The sequence below is a fragment of the Mesoplodon bidens genome (genome assembly GCF_964165515.1).
Source record: "Mesoplodon bidens genome assembly, chromosome: 18".
Classification (NCBI taxonomy): domain Eukaryota; kingdom Metazoa; phylum Chordata; class Mammalia; order Artiodactyla; family Ziphiidae; genus Mesoplodon; species Mesoplodon bidens.
In genome coordinates this window covers 11,257,179-11,276,429 of record NC_138175.1, presented here as the reverse complement: position 1 = coordinate 11,276,429, position 19,251 = coordinate 11,257,179, and the positions used below count along the sequence as shown (strand labels likewise).

Below are 19,251 nucleotides of genomic sequence, written 5' to 3'. Positions count from 1 at the left end.
AGATTGGTAGTTTGGGATTGACATGTACACACTTATATTTAAAATAGATAACCAACAAAGACCTACTGTATAGCACAGGGAACTCTGCTCAATACTCTGTATTAACCTAAATGGGAAAAGAATTTGAAAAAGAATAGATACATGTATATGTATAACCGAATCATTTTGCTGTACACCTGAAACTAACACAACATCGTTAATCAAATATACTCTAATATAAAATAAAAATTTGAAAAAAAAAAAACGCAGTGGTTAAGAATCCGCCTGCCAATGCAAGGGACACGGGCTCTATCCCTGGTCGGGGAAGATCCCACATGTGGTGGAGCAACTAAGCCCGTGCGCCACAACTACTGAGCCTGAGCTCTAGAGCCCACAAGCCACAGCTACTGAGCCCACGCAACACAACTACTGAAGCCCACGCACCCTAGAGCCCGCACAACGCAACTACGGAAGCCTGTGCACTCTAGGGCCTGCGTGCCACAACTACTGAGCCCGTGTGCTGCAACTACTGAAGCCCATACACCTAGAGCCCGTGCTCCACAACAAGAGAAGCCACCACAATGAGAAGCCCGCACAGCACAATGAAGAGTAGCCCCTGCTCGCTGCAAATAGAGAAAGCCCGCATGCAGCAACGAAGACCCAACATAGCCAAAAAAAAAAAAAAAATGTATTTCATAGCAAAAATTAAAATAAAATAAAATAGGTCCCTTCAAGGGGGAAAAACGTTATATGTAGTCATACTTTTAAACTATCTTTTTTTATTCATCTTCCTTATTAAATGTTTAAGACTAGTACCTTAAATAATAACAATAATAATAATAGTTGAATTAAGCTTATATTTCCTTGATTCCAGAAGAGCATAGCAGTATGACTGGACTGAGAGTAGATATCATACTTGTAGATGGAAAAGATTTGGACTCCAACTCTGCTTTTTTCCTAGCTATGTGAGTTAGGCAAATCTTTTAACATTTCTTCACACTTCATTGCTTATTTTTCTGGCAAGTCACTGAAGGTAGGTTTTCTATCCCAATATTGCAAGTGAGAAATTGAAACTCCACGTGACTAACAGGAGTGCCTGGTCATATGAGTCCTCAGTACATGGTGGCCACGACTTCTACACAACCTCAAGCAAATCACGTGCCTCTGAAAGCGCACGATCCGCCCCATTTTACAAACTGGAAAAAGCAAACCCAGAGATGTGACGAGGACCAAAGAAAATGTACCCAAATGATAATGTAACGCAAATGATAATTGCGTTACAGAGTCATTTGCAGACATGGTGGCTGTTTTTATTATCCACATCATTACCCACTTATTTTTTTTCTTTTCTCACCTCTAAAGAAATGATAGCTTACAAAAGTACGGTGGTGTGCTATGACTAAAACTTTCTTGACATCAAGCAAGTGTGCTTTCTGTTACACCACTCTGCCTCCTAGGCCAGTGGATCTGTGTGATGAACAGCCACAATGGATGATCCCAACAGCAGACACAGACAAAGTGGAATCATGTAAAGACGATTCCTTGTATATTCCTCAGCAGTCAGAACAGCCAAGTGTACCCGTGAAAGGTTGGCATCTGCATGTGAACATCAACACATTCCCTCCGGGACCCATTGGATCCCTGCCCTCTTCCCCCACATGGAGTTGCTGTCTCTTCCCCTTTGCACTTTGAGATTTAGCCTATTAGGAAACAAATTTGAACTAGGATTTTTTTAAGCTAGCTCAAATCGGGGTCATCACTATAAATTCCGCAACAGGCACTGAGAACTGAATAAAGAGAAGGGGCTTTACTTACTTCAAAGACCAGGGTCTCATTGGTGGGTCCCAGCGCCGACAGGCGTTCCGGGTGGTTGAAGGTGCGCTGGTACTCAAACACCGTCCCCGCGAAGGCGAACTCCCCTGGCCAGTCGATGCTCCAGCCCCCCGTGAGGTAATACTTGTGACTGAGGCTTCGGACGGCGAGGTAACTGGAGGACATCTGAAGCTCCTGGACCTCGATGCTGCGGGCGCCCCGTGGGATGGTGACAACCGGATAATATTCTAAGTGGAAAAGAACAGAATATCTCTGACATCCACATCGTGCATTGGAGATGGGCTCAGAGACAGGTAGTGGCCACTTTTACAGAGTGGGGTGTTTGATCATCAGCTGACATTCATTTCTACTCTTATGAAAGTGAAAACAGTCAGTTATTTCATCTTCCAAGCGGTAGGAACACCAGAGAGAGAAAATGGACGGACTTTTCCCAAGCACACGTGTGCGGACGGAAAACACTCTTCGCTTTTCCAGAACCACAAAGGCCACACAACTCAAGGATGCTTTTTATTTTTAATCTACCTGGAAAAAACTGGGAGCCACCTATTCTCAACAGTGGTGTGCAGAAGACAGGGCTCAGAGTTCAATTCTACTCAAGATAGTGAGTGAATTGCTTCAAACATTCATCTAACATTGTAAGTGTGGACCATCTAAGTTCCATAATACATTCTTTGTTTAACAAATGCACGTGAGGCATAGGGCAGCCTGGTCAGAATATTGAAATTGCTAAGCAGAAAGGCATTTGTTGAACACCCCTCTGGGATGTATGTATTGATGAAACTGCTCACACGAAAAACCCACCAATCCTCCCTTGCTCTGGCATAAGCATCAAAAGCCATCATCTACTGTGTGTCAGGTGAGTTCGTAAAAGGCTCAAGCGTACTTAGCGTGACTTAAGTTTGTTCAGCAGCAGAGGGTGTGTCCCCACCAACGACAGCACTGATTTTGCAGCATCACTTACCATTCGCTTTGTGCTGGTTGAGGTACAGGCCTTTATAAAACTTGCAAGTTGAATTGTCACCTTTGCAAACACCACAGGCATCTGAAACTGCTTTAGAGCCAAGTTCATGATCGCATCCCACCGGCTGTAACCAAAAAAAAAAGGGAGAAAAGTCAAAGATTAGAGAAGCCAGTAGCTTAGAATAACCAAGAGGTACATGGTTTTCCATATTTACTGAACATTAGGAAGGTAAGGCAGCTTTATGGTTAAAAGCAAAGTCTCAAGTTTGACTAGGCATTCAAATCCTTCCTCTGTCATGACTGGATGTAAGATTAGGTAAGTTCCATAACTTACAGACATCTGTAAAACTGGAATGAAACGTCACCATTGCTCCTAATGGGAGGGGAATTTATTCAGGCCAGCTCTACCAGTGAAACATAAAAATGCTGGGACCCCACCCCCTTCCCCACCACGAACACACACACAACCCTTAAAAGATCACAGAGCTCACAATCAAATTAAGACAAAAGAGAAAGTGGATACCGGAAGAAAAAGAAAAACTAATCTGAAATAAACAGAAGTGCTATTTCCAAACACACTTATGAGGCTCTAATCACATAGTGAAAATACTGAGTGAACACGAAAGAAAAGTCTACTACTACTATTATTTACATTCTAATTGAATTTTTACAACTACTGTGTAAAGTAGGATATATCATCATCTCCACAGGTGGAAAGGGTGAAAAGGAAACTCAAAACACTGGACGGGGGTCACGCAGAAATTAAGAGGGAATTTGGAGATAAAACTCACATCCAACTTGAAAATGTTACCCTCTTCTGCTACACCACCTGCTTTTATCCAGACCCAAGAATCTCTTGGAACACTTCTCATGCTATGCATTTGGTAGGAGGCAACACAAGCGTGACCATACACCCCGAAGCAGAAATGTTCTCTTACTTCACACATCCCATCAATGCAAACATCATTTTTGTGTGGGGAGCAAGGAGTTCCGTCTTTCACCTTGCTGGACATGGCAAAAAAGAATTCAAAGTTCTCAGCCTTGCAGTACAGCTTACATCGGTCTTCCTCTAGAAGCAAAGAGATCAAAAGAGGTCATGGTCAAGAGGAAATCATAGGAAAATCACACGAGTACCGAAAAGATGAGTTAAATTTAATTAGAAAGCTATTATGATCAAGACGGAAGATGTTACACAGTTTTCTGGCAGGGTGTGTGTGCAAGGGTGTGCCCGAGGGCAGATGTGTGTGGCTTTTAAAAATATAAATCCCTTTTAGTAATCCATATAAAGTCTTCTTTAACATTGATACATGAGAATTTTATTTTTCTAATCCTGAGTAAGAGCCATAATACACGTGATTGGTGGGTTGTGTCACTACCCTCCTTGGACAGTAGATATTTAAGGCTTTATAGGCCCTGAGGTCAGCCATTAACAATATGTAAATGAAGGACTATTGCTGTGTCCCAGTAAAATGTTATTTTTAAAAAACGGGCCAGATTTGGCCCACAGGTCATAGTCTGCTGACTGTGATTTAGGACACGGATTATTTTACATTTTTATTCAGTCTGTTAAGAGGGAAAATTCTAGGCACTTTGGAAAAAAGGCATATGGTCAATAATGTTTATAAAACATATAGAAAAGAAGCATATCATTAAAAGGAGGAGGAAGCAAACAAACTAAACATTAAGGCTAAAAAAATGTAATTTTTATTGATCATTAAGTCCCTGAGAAGTTTCTGGTATCACAGGCAAAAACAAAGAAGTATTATTTCTATAGAGCACTTGTTTTCAGAGAGGAGTTATTGTGCTTATTTCTCCAATAGAAAGAGTTCTTTTTTGGCCAGGAATTCCAGATGACGTTTCTCCCATGAGACCTGATGTGCGACTCTGTGATATCCCTGATAACAGTTTTACAACAAATGTGTAAACAGCCTGCAAACGGTTCTGCTTCATAAAACCTCTCAATAAAAGACAAAGTCAAAAATATGAAGGCAGTGAAATTATTATGGTCCAAATATGCAGCCATGTGGATGGATTGCATTTTTTTTCTCACCTAGGAATTCTTTCTAATAGAAGTTTTATCTCACGCCCCCTACCCTGTGCATGTGAGATTAGGGAGCTGGAAGACATGTTACCCTCTTTTTTCTCCCTCATTCCCAGGAATTAACAAGTTCTAGAAAGTTCAGTTTTTCCAGGACAGGTTCCTGGGAAAGTTTAGGAACTAGTCTATTAGAAAGAAACAAAGAAGCTGGGGCGGGTGGTAAATTAAGAGTTTGGGATTAACAGATACACACTACTATATATAAACAGATAAACAACAAGGTCCTACTCCATAGCACAGAGAACTATACTCAATATCCTGTAATAACCTGTAATGGAAAAGAGTCTGAAAAAGAATATATATATGTATACACACACACACACACACACACAACTGAATCACTTTCCTGTACACCTGAAACTAACACAACATTGTAAATCAACTATACTTCAATTAAAAAAAAAGAAACAAGGGGCTTCCCTGGTGGCACAGTGGTTGAGAGTCTGCCTGCCGATGCAGGGACACGGGTTTGTGCCCCGGTCCGGGAGGATCCCACATGCCGCGGAGCGGCTGGGCCCGTGAGCCATGGCTGCTGAGCCTGTGCGTCCGGAGCGTGTGCTCCGCAACGGGAGAGGCCACAACAGTGAGAGGCCCGTTACCGCAAAAAAAAAAAAAAAAAACAAGCAAACAAAAACAAAAAAACAGAAACAAGAAGGAAACTCATCACTGGAAGACAAAGACTGTCTACGTTTATGAATAAATTCTTCCCCTGATTTTTCCCAAACTGCATGAATGGCACAGACCTTCAAATCATGGTCAGTCTTTTCGATTTTAAATAAGTATCAAAAGGAGAAGAGGGAAGGATTAGAAGGCCTTAACTTTTCTGTCTCCCACTCTAGGATGTGCGACCCTAAGGCTGGGGTGTCTGTTTTTTATTCTTTATTGTTATTTTTTGGCCAAGCGGCATGTGGGATCTTAGTTCCCTGACCAGGGATAGAACCCATGCCCCCTGCAGTGGAAGCGCAGAGTCTAAACCACTGGACCGCCAGGGAAGTTCCTGGGGTCTCTGTTTTATTCAATGTACTCGCCTCTGTATCTAGCAGAGTGTCTCCCAGGCAGTAAGTACTCAGTCATCATCTGTTGAGTGAATGAATGAAATGCCGGGCTCCCTACCTGGTAAAAACTGCAATAATATGAGTGAAAGACATGTGAAATCAAAAACCATTTTATAAGTCACAAAGTTTAGCTGCTTCACTTTCTCTTTATGTATTCAACCCACAACTTATCTAAAGGATGATAACCACAGATTCTGTGCACACTATATTTAAAGGAAGACGTGGGAAAGACCAAGGATTATCCAAGAAGACAAAGCAAAGGAAGGACAAGAGAGTCTTGGAGAAAGAACCATAGATGAGAAACATGGAATTAGGGGCGAATACAGCCAAGAGAAAATAAGTCTTCAAGTGTCAGAACTGACAGAAACTGCAGCTATCCTAAGTGTCCATGGGAACCTGCTGCATGGCACCCTTCCTAGGTAATTTCTTAGTTCCTGATAGAATGTCTCTAGTGATAGAGCATTCACTGCTCAGGATGGGACACGCTTCCATTAAGGACAGTTGATATTTATTTATTCATTTGTTCCAGAAGTTATAAATATGTTCCAAGCGCTGTTCTTAGATGAGAGAGATACAAGCATACTCAAAGCGGACAAAGGCTTCAACCCTGGGGAACCTAATAATTCTTGTGGGGAGAAAGATAATGAATAAATGCCAATACAGTATCAATTCTCGCACCAAGAGCAATGAAGAATAAAGCAGGGCAAAGGATTCAGAAAATGACAGGAAGGAAGGTCTCTCTGAGGACACGGCCATAGGAACCATAGGAATTTCTGAGCAGGTGAATTAATTCTGTTTTCAGAAGCAATTTCCAATAAATTGAAATCTCCCTCTGTTCAATCCCTCTTTGAATTTTTGAAGGTAACTAGTTTCTCTCCTACAGTCAACATCTGTCAGTCCCTCACTGCTTTCTCCTAAGACACAGATTTCAGAATTTTAATGTCAGTCCCAATTTGTGCTTTTAGACAAGCAGCTTTTGGACCCAGAACTAGATTCACACTCCTGCAACGGCTGGGCTGGTGTTGAGCAAAGCTGTAGTACCATCCCCTTTGATTTGGAGATGTTACTTGTTATAACGATGTCTCTGATTACATTAGCTTCTTTTTGGTCACTGATTATATAGGTTCATTCTGAGCTTTCGCACAGAAGCAGCCCTCCATCTTATTTCCCATGAATTACCATTAAATTTGGTCTCTCCCCATTCTGCATATGTACAATTGGGATTCACGTTAATCCCTTTTCCAAAGGAAGAGTGGATGAGTTTTGATAAAGCAAGTGAATGGAAAAAAATGAAAAGGAAACAACCAGAATGGTGACAGCTTATTCTGCACAGGTAACACAAAGTATGTTAAATTTGGTACTTGTACTTTGTACAGATGGTCTAAAATAAATTTTGATGCTGAGCCCAAATCAAATCAAATCAACATAAAAGATCAAATACAAGCCATTACTTTAAGGTATAATAAGTACGAAGAACTTAATATAGAGACATTTTTTATTCATGATGCGTGTGTGTGTGTACACTCTGCAAATAGGCCTTTCCATGCTTGTAATCATCTACCACCTCAGGTACCGAGTATGGTGTCTCTATGGGGCATATATGGTTTCATGAGTTTTTGGTCTGGACAATTCATACCAATTTCAATTAACATCCCTGGGAGACTTAATTGCTGAAATGTCAAAGGTAAGTTTAGAAACGTAAGTACATTCCAAACACATGAACTCTTCGACTTATACATGTGGGAGGAAAGGGGTGTCTTGTGGAAAAAAAAAAGTGTGGAAAAATAAACAAAACCTAAAGCAGTGAATGAAAAACTGGGCCAGGACGGGTCTGGGGAATGAAAGGTAAACATGGAAACTTTTTTACACAGGCAGCAATTTCTTCTGTGTTGTTCATTCACGTTACTGTTCACATAGAGACATATTTGTTTGAGGTTCGTAGAGACCAAATTACCTTCCACTTTCGTATAGGGTTTCCACTGGTAGAACCATCCACGGAAAGGTTTGCTGTTATATTCTGCACACTGCTGGGCTCGAAAATCCAAGCTATTTTCATTACAAGGGTTAATATTGCACAGCTGATATATGCGGCTAGAGCCATGACAGAACTTGCCACCATACTGAGGCCTAAAAAGAAAATTCAAGATCTTTAATACTAGCAACCAAAAGGCTATTAGTCACAGGCAGTAATATAAGGAGGGACAATCAAGATGATCATGGTCACAGTGTACGCAGTGCATACGGTCCATTACACAAATGGAAATACGTAGTCTACTACCCTTATGTCCCAACCCTTCTTATACCCATGGCAGACGTAACTAATCAATCAAGGATTTTTCTTTTTCTTTGCTTTCTTTTCTCAACAGAGCCCTTGGGTAGCCACTACCACTGCTCATCAATTGCCATGTTAGACCAAACTTACTTGCCACCTCTGAGCCAATTTTTACATTCTGGCGATTTCCATAAAGACTGATGGAGGCATATTCTTGACACTCATCCTATCACCTCATGCGTTAGGGAAATCTGTAAACACACCTAAATGTTCTTGTTAATGTAGATGTGTGCTTGTGTGCTACACATGCAAACACACACGCCCCACATGTTGGCATCAAAGCTCTTTCAACGCAGACCCAACTCCTCCCCAGCTTGTCTCCCATCTCTGACCACTCCCGTAATCTTCCTACAACTTGCCATGCACCTGCTGTGATGTAGAACAGTGGTCCCCAACCTTTTTGGCACCAGTTTTGTGGAAGACAATTCTTCCAGGAACCGGGGTGGGGGGCGGACGGCAGGGAATGGTTCAGGAGGCAATGCGAGCCACGGGGAGCGGCAGATGAAGCTTCACTCCCTCGCCCGCCACTCAGCTCCTGCTGTGCGGCCCGATTCCTAACAGGCTGTGGACCGGTACCAGTCCGCAGCCCGGGGGCTGGGGACCCCTGACGTAGAAGGTCAGTCAGGACACTGAGGATATTACGTGCCATACTTTCCAATCCAGCTTTGTCAGTCACTGAGCTGAGAGTTTGATGACCGTCAGACTCACGTGTGCTTTATTCTAATTGATTCTAAACTCTGGGGGCAAAACATGTCCTTGTTTTCATCTGCATAATCGCTTTTTTTTTTTTTTTGCGGTAGGCGGGCCTCTCACTGTTGTGGCCTCTCCCCTTGCAGAGCACAGGCTCCGGACGCGCAGGCTCAGCGGCCATGGCTCTGCGGCATGTGGGATCTTCCCGGACCGGGGCACGAACCCGTGTCCCCTGCATCGGCAGGCGGACTCTCAACCACTGCGCCACCAGGGAAGCCCTGCATAATCGCTTTTTAACGTTGCAGGTGGCCTGCTCCTTTCCTGCCAAGCACAATGGGAAATGGATTTCCAGAGTAGGGAATCCCATTAGAACATAAATAATTATGATCTAATGCAAGCTCTTTAAGATCTTGCTACGCAGACTGCAAAAACCAGAAAGCAAAATAAAACGTCAACCACGCTGAAAGTTACCAGTGACATCTTACCCAGCTTACTCCTGGCACAAAGCAATTGCTTCTTTTCATTTCCATTTTTGTAGTTTTCTCCTAAGGCTAAATCCCAACTATGGATCACCTCGTACAAAAGCTCAAGGCAAACATGTAACATGAAAGAAGGCTCCAAGTTAATAAATTTCTGTGATTAAAATTCCTTGTCTCTTTAGGAAGCACAAGAATGCTATAAAACACCCCTGGATTTGCTTCAGCATATTTTATCAAATTCTCCTATGCTAAAATGGATTCAACAGAAACGGGAAGTGTCACAGCGCCAGAATGAGATTTTTAAGCTATTTCAAAACATTCTGGAACAACTACTAAAACATTCAGCAGTCATTGTGCTAGATTAAATCCCTGAAGACTTCTTAAATCATTATCTGAAAAGCATTTAGGAAAACCTTAAAGTGCCATAAGAGAGCCTTACTCTTTCCTGGTCATCTTTATAAGTCATAATTAAAATTTTCTCAGTGTAAGCCTTTCTTGTCGGAGAGTTTAAGCTTCGTTTAGACTACTCAGATTCAATAAAGTGAAAGAGGACCATGTGTGGCTTCTTCAACTCAGAAACTGTAACATGGGAAAGACCTCAAAACTCATATAGCCATCCCCTCATTTTATAGATGAAGTGAGAAACAGCTAATAGAGCTACCAAAATGTGCTCAGTGAAGGTCACATGTCTAGAAAGAGACAGAACAGAGCTCAACCTCATCCCTTTGGGCTCTCCTGGCTGCTGGTCCTGCTCTGCCCGGCATGTATTTAACTGAGTTAGGCTAGAGGGGTGGGGCATGAGAAGACCAAGAGGGAGACAGTGGTGTCCAGTGGTTAGGGAACTGGCCTTGGACAGTGAAGCAGACCTGAACTGAAACAGTCTCTGCTCTTGCCCAGCTTAACTTTAGGCAATTTTCGTTAACCACCTAATCTGTAAAATGAGGACAGCTGTGATGATCATCTGAGAGAATGTTGGTAAAGAATTTAGGGCAGAGTCCACAGCCTAGCTAGCACAAATAAATTGTACCTATTTTACAGTGCTTTCTACTTTTAATGACTGGAAAAAATTTGGACTTTGCCATCAAATCCTCAATTACAGATACATTTTTTTCTGCAGCTTTGAACATGAGTATTAAGATAAATTAACAGAAAATTCTACCATGATGTCCCTTCGTACAATGAGCTATCATTAAAAAAAAACAACAGAAAACAAATATCTAGGCACCTGATTTTTTCTTTGTATTAAGCTACTATAAAGTATACCCATATTTGCTTCTGCATAATTTACCAAGTCCTGACTACAAATGGTTATTGTTGGCTGACTGGCTGATCATTAATATCGGTTGGGAAGCTCTGTTTAAAAAAAAAAAAAAATATATATATATATATATATATATATCACATACGTATACACATATACACACATATATATTTATACATACATATATTTACATATACGTGATTTACATACACACACAGATACATATACATAAATAATATTCCTGGGCCCTCTGAAGGCTTTCTCAATAAAAATACATGATGAGGAATATCAAGAAGTCAGTGTTTTTTTTTTTTTTTTTTTTTTTTTTTTTTTTTTTGCGTTACATGGGCCTCTCACTGTTGTGGCCTCTCCCGTTGCGGAGCACAGGCTCCGGACGCACAGGCTCAACAGCCATGGCTCACGGGCCCAGCTGCTCCGCGGCATGTGGGATCTTCCCAGACCGGGGCACGAACCCGTGTCCCCTGCATCGGCAGGCGGACTCTCAACCACTGCGCCACCAGGGAAGCCCGAAGTCAGTGTTTTTTAAAGCACACTTGGTGATTCTGATAATCAGCTCAGCCCGGAATTTACTGGTTGAAAAATGGGCCAGAGATATGATTCAATGATTATCCTGGCACTGTAACTCTAGTGGTATGATATTCTTTCTCAAGTTGACTCATGTTTTAGGAGAGTTCTAGAATGCCTTAGCACATTTACTTATCACTATTTGCATTTTACTATTTGAATTTTCACTATTAATTTTCTCGAACAGAGTGTATAGGCATCTCACGAGGCCCTCTTCCAGGGACCCAGAAAAAATGTTCGCTGTAAGGATGAAGACAGTGGGATCTTGGTCTGACTCTACCATGTCCAGCTCGGTGACCCGAGCAAGAGCTGCTCCTCTGAATGGGCCCCTCTGTCTCCCCTGGCTACCCATTTGCAGAATCACCAGATGAAACAACAGGCTTCAACTCACGTATCTGTTCTAACCTGATTGGGAGCAAACGCCTGGAGAAGTCTTTTGAGAAGGCTCCTGAGGCACAGTGGGGAACAGCAGAAAAGAGGGGGCTTTGATCAATTAAAAAGGTCTGTCACAGACATGGGACAAAGAAGACGGACCATAGGTGCCAGGTACTCGCCATTCCAGAACCAGATAACCTTTCAATTCTTTTGAAGCTGAAAAGTTGGATAAATCCATGACCCAACCAGACATGATTCATTTTTTATGAAACAAACGATGTTCTGAGAAAACCATCATTACTGTGCAATGAAATGCTCACATTGCTTTTCATGGGAAAAAATGAAATGGTTAGGCTGATCTGAACAGACCAAGTGTTTAAACTGAAGCAAGCGAGAAATAAGTAACTTGAAAGAGGGAGAAAAAAACAGCTTTACGACAACAATGTGAAATAAGAGCGGAGAACTGATTCAATTGTCTCGAAGCAGCCAATCATTTACTTGTTTTGTGACTTCGTGCATAATTAAACAGAATCCTGATTAGCCTTAATCTTGTTTAAAATGATAAAACTGCACCAAGTGGAACTACTCCAGTGATTAATTCTTTTATAGGCATCTCTAAAGTTACCGTATGCTATTTCCACGAACAATGCCCTATTATAATGAGTGTTCTCAATCCCACAGATACGAGAGGTTTTAATTTAAATCTCAGGGGCGTCATTCATACACTTCACCAGCAGAGTTATTAAATTAGGTAATCTCTTTCTTTCTTGGGAAAGTAGCGAGATTGTAAAATGTTGCGATGTATGAGAACCAGATCCATGAAATATGCTGCAAAAATGAAAAGTAATACAATGATTTTAACAATTCTATCCAAGACACGGGCTACATTCAAAGTATGAGGAGGGTGTTTTTAATAATCTGGTATAAACTGCAAACGGATCACAAGCCTCCCTACCACGAGACCTAGTTATTGGGTCTCATAGGCGCAGAGCATCTCAACTGGGAACGACTTTGCCCCCTACAGGATGCTTGGCCAAGTCTGGAGATACTTTCATTGCCATAACTTGGAGGTTGGGGGCAGGGGGACTCATCCTACTGGCATCAAGTGGGTAGAGGTCAGGATTGCTACTAAACGCCCTGCCACATACAGGACAAACCCCCCAAACAAAAAATTTTCAGCCTAAAATGTTAAGAGTGCCAAAGCTGAGCGATCCTAGATCAGCCTGAGATATTGCAAGCACCTAACAAACCATGGTCAAAGCATCTCCAAACCCTCCCTTACATTTTGGAACAAACTGGCCTCTTGACCCGGCTCAGATGAAGTACAATTTGTCTTTTCAAAAATTTCCTTTTGCTCTAATTTCATTATTTATTTAAATTTGCAATCCACCAGGGCTTCCCTGGTGGCGCAGTGGTTGAGAATCTGCCTGCTAATGTAGGGGACACGGGTTCGAGCCCTGGTCTGGGAAGATCCCACATGCCGCGGAGCAGCTAGGCCCGTGAGCCACAACTACTGAGCCTGCGCGTCTGGAGCCTGTGTTCCGCAAAAAGAGAGGCTGCGATAGTGAGAGGCCCGCGCACCGCGATGAAGAGTGGCCCCCGCTTGCCACAACTAGAGAAAGCCCTCGCACAGAAACGAAGACCCAACACAGCAAAAATAAATAAATTAATTAATAAACTCCTACCCTCAACATCTTAAAAAAAAAAAGTTTGCAATCCACCAAACATTTATGCAATGCTTGCCATGTGCCAGGCAATTTGAAAAGCCCTTTACAGGTACCAGCTCAGTTGAGGTAGGTCCCATCATTATCCCTTTTTTACAAATGAGGGACCCAGAGCAGGGAGAGTTAGCCGTCCAAGGCCGCCTAGCAAGGAAGGGGTGGACCAGGAGGCTCACTTAGGTTCCTGGGCTTGAGAGTCTCTGTTCTCAACCTCCATGCTATGCCACCAACCGAATCGTGTGGTAAAATTAAATCCACTAGTTTTTCAGGGTCCCATCAGTTTCTTCTCATCCCCATAGCCTTCTCCAAAGTCCAATTTCATCAGGAAGGCCTCTGCCCGCTGTTTCTGAGGACTGACCCTCTGTTACCCATGTTCCTGGCGAGTTTAGGATGAGGATGATGAAAACCACACGGACCCCAGAACCTTTTGCCAAATGCCCAATGGATGCTCCCCAGTGTGCTGGGAATTCTACAGACACAATCTCTAATTCCCCCAAACCATGTGAGGTGGGCGCTGTCATCTGCATTTTATACATAACCCAACCTCCAAGTTCAAGCGACCTTCCCAAAGCCACAAGTGAGAGACCCAGGATGTGGAGTCGTATCGTTCCATCCCCAAGTTCTGAGCTCTTTGGACATCACCACTCCAGTCAGGAACTGTGCATCTCACACTTGTTTCACATGCAGATTAGAGCAGATAAAAGGAACCTAAAACCACCTTCATTTCACAGAGCACAGAGGGCAGCTCAGACTCCCAGGACCACCAGATCAGATGGTGCCCACAAGCCAATCTCAACCCAGGGATGTTTGGATTAGTCCTCCCAGCATTTTATTTTTCTAAAGAAAATTGAATTTGTTGTCAATATTTTAAAAATTGGGAAGTTTCACACAACAGTTTTTCGGATTTCTGGTTTCTCTTGAAAAGTCAGGCTGATCTGTCAACACATGCTGATGTACATTCCTGTAAGGCAAAAATCAGCAAACTTTCTCCAGTTCATCAGTTTGCAAACACACACACACACACACACACACACACACACACACACACACACACACACACACACACACACACACACACACACACACACACACACACACACACACACACACACACACGTCTACCAGCCAAGCTTCTCTGTTCTACAACACCCCACGCATGCAGCTCTAATTTAGATGCAGAAAGTAATTCACACCATTACTGGAGTCCCTGATAGCAGAGTCACACAGAGAATAACTCCTTTGCTGTTTTGAGGTTTCTGCCCGTCATACCTCCCCCAGTGCATACACCCTTTATATATAAGCAGTAAAACCCTCATTCATTGATTGCTATTAAGCAGATGGAAGAAAACTACACTTAAAAACAGGTATAAACAAGACAGACAAAGATGCAATATGTAACAGGCTGAAGGTTCATGCCTTACAAATACTGACTTTGTGTCAGAGCCTTACTTGGGGTTATTGCAGTGTCTCTCCTGATACTTCACGCCTCCACCACACGTTCGGGAACACTCTGACCACTTCGACCAGGTGGACCACTGGCCGTGGATGGGCCGAGGCCCGTGTTCCCCAAACTTGACACACTGGCCTTGCCGACACCACTGTGAAAAGAATGTGTGACTTTCAGAGACCACCTGGGGAAAGCACGCAGAGATGCCTTGATAGCATCCCTTTCGCTAGCTGTGCATACACACTGGTACCCTGCCTTCGCCACGTGCATTTTGAAAGGCTGACATCTAGGGAGAAGGGGCATTTGTCACCAAAAGGCTGAGTATGACAGGACAGGCTTTGTGAGCTGGCCAGGTGACATGTTCAGATAAGGATCTACCCTACCGCCTACGGAGGCAGCGCAGACACGAAGGCGAGCCTCCCTTGATATTTGGAAACAATGGGGCTCAGAGAACCCTTGGGCTCATTTTTTCTTCCAGGAGAATCAGTTTTTCAGATATGAACACAGAATTTATCATGATTATCACATCCGAAAGACAGATATAAGTATGCATACGTTTTTATTTCAAATCATCCCTATAGAGCATTTCTGTTGAAACCGAGTAGCTTTCAGGCTACACAAATTGTGCTTTTAGATGACACCTTTGCCCTTCTGTATGAAAGGTCCCTGTGTCAGACCCTCTGATGACTTTGAACTGAGTGTCTTTTCTGAATCAGCTCTGGGTCTCTCATGTGCTGGTGATCTGCTCAGTCCGAGAGCTGTTTTCTGTGCTGACCTTTCCATTTGAGTTTTTCTTTGTCATCCAGTCCAGTTCTGTGGGTCACCTCTGTCCTCTGGGGTTGCACTCACCGCTGGGAGTGCTTTCCTTTTTCCCCCTGCGGCGCTTTTATTACGAGCAAGTTCTGCATGACTTAGAGCATAATTGCACACTTGCCTAAAAGCCTCTGCAATTAGATCCAAAGGGTTGGGGTTTGGATCGTGCCAGGTTCTGCCGAGGAGTGGGGATCGGTTACAGAATTACGGGGAGTTGGTTTCACGTTCAAATCTCCACTTTTCCCCCGTGATACACTTGGCTTCGTGGCGGTTTGTTGTGAGGCTTGGTTGCTAGTGCGCTTTGACTAGGTCAAGAGATGGCTTCCTTCCTTCAGTTTCTTGCCATGTGCTGATGAATTCTTCTGTTTTCCATTTTTCTTTTCCCTGGATTAATTGCTACTTCAGAGTTTGCATGAAATCATATAATGTTGTTGAGAACTTTGACGGGGGAAGCAATGGGTCATTTGAGGATTTTGTCAACCATAAGCACGAACCTGAATCTTCCCCACCAAGAATGGCTGCGTCTCTCAGGCGCTGAGCTCAGTGGCTGGGACAAAATAACAACAAGAGCCAATAATAACAACAACAGCAGCTACACTTTATTAAGTTGCTTCTCTGTGTGCACAATGGTGCTGGGGGCAAGATGAGGGAAAACTTCATATGCAGTATCTAAAATAACCTTCACAAAGCACGTCACAGTTAATAACTATTTTCTGAGTGAGAGAAATTTAGCAAAGAAATACTAACTTGCTCAAACTACCCAACTAGCTACACAACTAGCTGAGACCGGATTTAAACTCAGTAGCCTAAGGACATATTTACTACTCACCTCGGAGGCAAATGACTGACCAATGCATCTTAAGTCGAATTTTTTTTATTTTTTAGAAATATGATTTTGAAATCTGTTCCAATCCTTCAATTAATTTGCCTTTCTTTTATTTCAGCATTCATCCTAGTATCAAGTTAAGCTGCTCAGAGATTTGTCTCCTCTGGCGTTTTTAATCAGTAGAGAAATCAGGAATACATAGGAATATACAAACATACATGCACGATCTGCATGTTTATTACATATAAAACGTAATATGTAAGATATATACATATATAGTTATATGGATCTATTCATATATACCTCTATCACTGCTTCTAATTTCAAATTAAATGGCCATGACTTGGGCAAATACCTTTTATAATAGACAGCAAGCACAAACCTTTCTTTCCTCGTACACATAACCTAGATAGAAGTATGAGACTTTCATATCCTCACATGTTTCCCAGTATTCGTGGCACAAATACCACTGAAGGACCAGCGAGAAGGGGGCAGGGAGGATTCAGGTGGGTTTCAGTTACAATGAAAGAAACAAAACATAGGGTGACTGCTACTCTACAAGACATGGCCCTGGCCTCATGGAGTTTACAGTTTAATGAATAGCCAATTACATCCCCTAGGGAAAGAAGACTCCAAGAACCATATCTATGAGCGCAGTGTAATTATACTGGAGTGAAGCTGGGTGGAAGTTACCAGAATGCTCTCAACTGAGGGTGACCTTACAGGTAAGGGCTTTTCCGCAGTTTATTATATAACCATAGTCTGGTGTTTCAAAATAGTGAGATGGGGGCAGTGGTCTAGGGACATCTATTTTCTAATTTCTGGCTTGATTAATCTCATGCTATATTAACTTAAGTCTAATCCAGAAGCAGTTTAGCCCCTGTCGAACTAGATCCTGGGTGTATTTACATAACAGACCTTTGATCTATGCCATTTATCACTTACTTTCCTCATTCACTATATAAATCTTTTCTCGTACATCCCTCTCATGTTTAATGCTGTTGCTTTCTTAATGAAAGAATGCCCACTAATACTCAAGTTGCAAGTTTGAAACTTTGACACTCCAAAAATAAAAATGATGTGAGCAGTACTTACATATTCAATTAATTCATTGTTTTGTATCACCACAGCTAAAACACCCTTCTGCACATTTTCATTGAGAATCCTTACTGAGATTTCCTAAGACCAGAACATCTGATTAAAAATCGCATATGATGCTTCAATTTTTTTAATGTTTATCTTCTTTAAAATAAAGAGTTAAAAAATAAAATCTTTTTAGAGGTATTGAAGAAATGCCTTAACAAATATCAGAGAGCATCTTCTGAATATTCATTTATTTCGTGTGTCTGTGTCTTTGTCTTTATTGCTGGTCTCTTTGAAAAAGTCTCTCTTTCACCCAACTGAAGAACTTCAAATTCAAATTCCAACAGCCATCTTGGGGCACCCAGTCATCGTAGTTTATTTTAATTGCACCCCTATTTCCAAGCAGGATTCACTTCTTATTCACTTGAGCTTCGATAGCAGCTACGCACTTCAAGAAGATGTGTTTAAAAAGAACCAAAGTTATTGGCTTCTGTGCAGGTTCCCCCACTGGACTGTAAATGTTTGAAGAGATAAAATGGAGTTTTATTTATCTCTGTAGATATTTCACCGATATCTAGTGGTCAAGAAATTATGATGGAATTGAATTCAATTTAAGTGGCCAATTCTTTTCTACAGGCTTGGCTGTCTCAAGAGAGCCAATGGCAGAGACCGAAAAACCTGCAATATCTCCAGCTCTCTCATTGTTCACAGCTTCTCTGTCATGGTATTTCAAAGTTATGCTTCAAATCTGGATCATTTTACTGGGACCTCAAGTGTATCTTTCCCTCCAGACTCTACTGGGAAAGGGGAAGAAAAATAGAAACTCATATATGAGAGTCCTTCCTTCAAAGCACAGAAATCTCCCATAATCTTCCATAATAGAAATGGTTCTTAGGGTTGAAGATATTGCAAGCGAAAAGACTTTCTGTACAACCTAGATGGAGATGCAGCTTGCCCTGCAAGATACGTTGCTATAAGGGACAGGATGCTGCTATCGGGCATGTCAGTAGCTCAGTGATTGGTCCTGTGAGGTGCATCACACAGGCTTTGTATGGAGGCACAGTCCTTCCTTTGCTACTAAAGGAAAGATCTGCTTCCCAAGGCTTGTCTACACTGAATCAAGTTTAAAAAGCAAACAGTAAACAATGAAACGCTCCAGCTCGTTGAACTAGAAACATTTGAACCCAAGCCTCCATCTAAAAATGGAAAACAAAGGCAAAAGGAAAGAAACCTTCTGAAAAGATGGAGCCAACTTGGTTATATTCGCATTGAGTTTTAGAATAGCTGCTAAAGAATGCTGGTTAATTGAAAGCAAAGTCAGAAAACAGATGAAGCCAAAGCATTCCAGTCTGATGTCACAGTACAAATAGTTTGGGTTCTACACTGTACTGAGTCTCTAGAACTAAAAACTAACAAGTATGCAGTTTACCATACTCAAGCCACAAACGGTCCCTTCCGCAGCAGGCATGAACTTGGTCTCACACCTGTGGCCCACTCGGTGGCACCAAAGTGATTTGCAAATGTCCTGAAAGTAAAGAAAGAGATGGCAAGGGTGATGATACAATAAAAACAAAAATATTCAAACCTGTTGTATAAAACATTCTATTTTCAGGTGGCCAAAATGGGACATTATCCAGAAAGTAGAGTCAAGTGAAGTTAGTAGTAGCAAGGTAACCAGTAATATGTCCTAGCAAATATGTAAGCAGGAAATTTC

General features: G+C 42.1%; 1 protein-coding gene across 1 annotated transcript in view; it reads right to left on the bottom strand.

The window, feature by feature from the left end:
* The window catches only part of ADAMTS18 (ADAM metallopeptidase with thrombospondin type 1 motif 18), a 152,817-nt gene that overhangs the window by 45,297 nt on the left and 88,269 nt on the right, over nt 1-19,251 (bottom strand). The window contains exons 9-14 of the mRNA XM_081217380.1: nt 18,967-19,062; nt 14,818-14,966; nt 7,880-8,052; nt 3,711-3,841; nt 2,774-2,897; nt 1,795-2,039 (exon numbers count right to left, since the gene is read on the bottom strand). Of these exons, the coding sequence (XP_081073506.1) occupies nt 1,795-2,039; nt 2,774-2,897; nt 3,711-3,841; nt 7,880-8,052; nt 14,818-14,966; nt 18,967-19,062 (918 nt within the window). The remainder of the gene's footprint in view (nt 1-1,794; nt 2,040-2,773; nt 2,898-3,710; nt 3,842-7,879; nt 8,053-14,817; nt 14,967-18,966; nt 19,063-19,251) is intronic.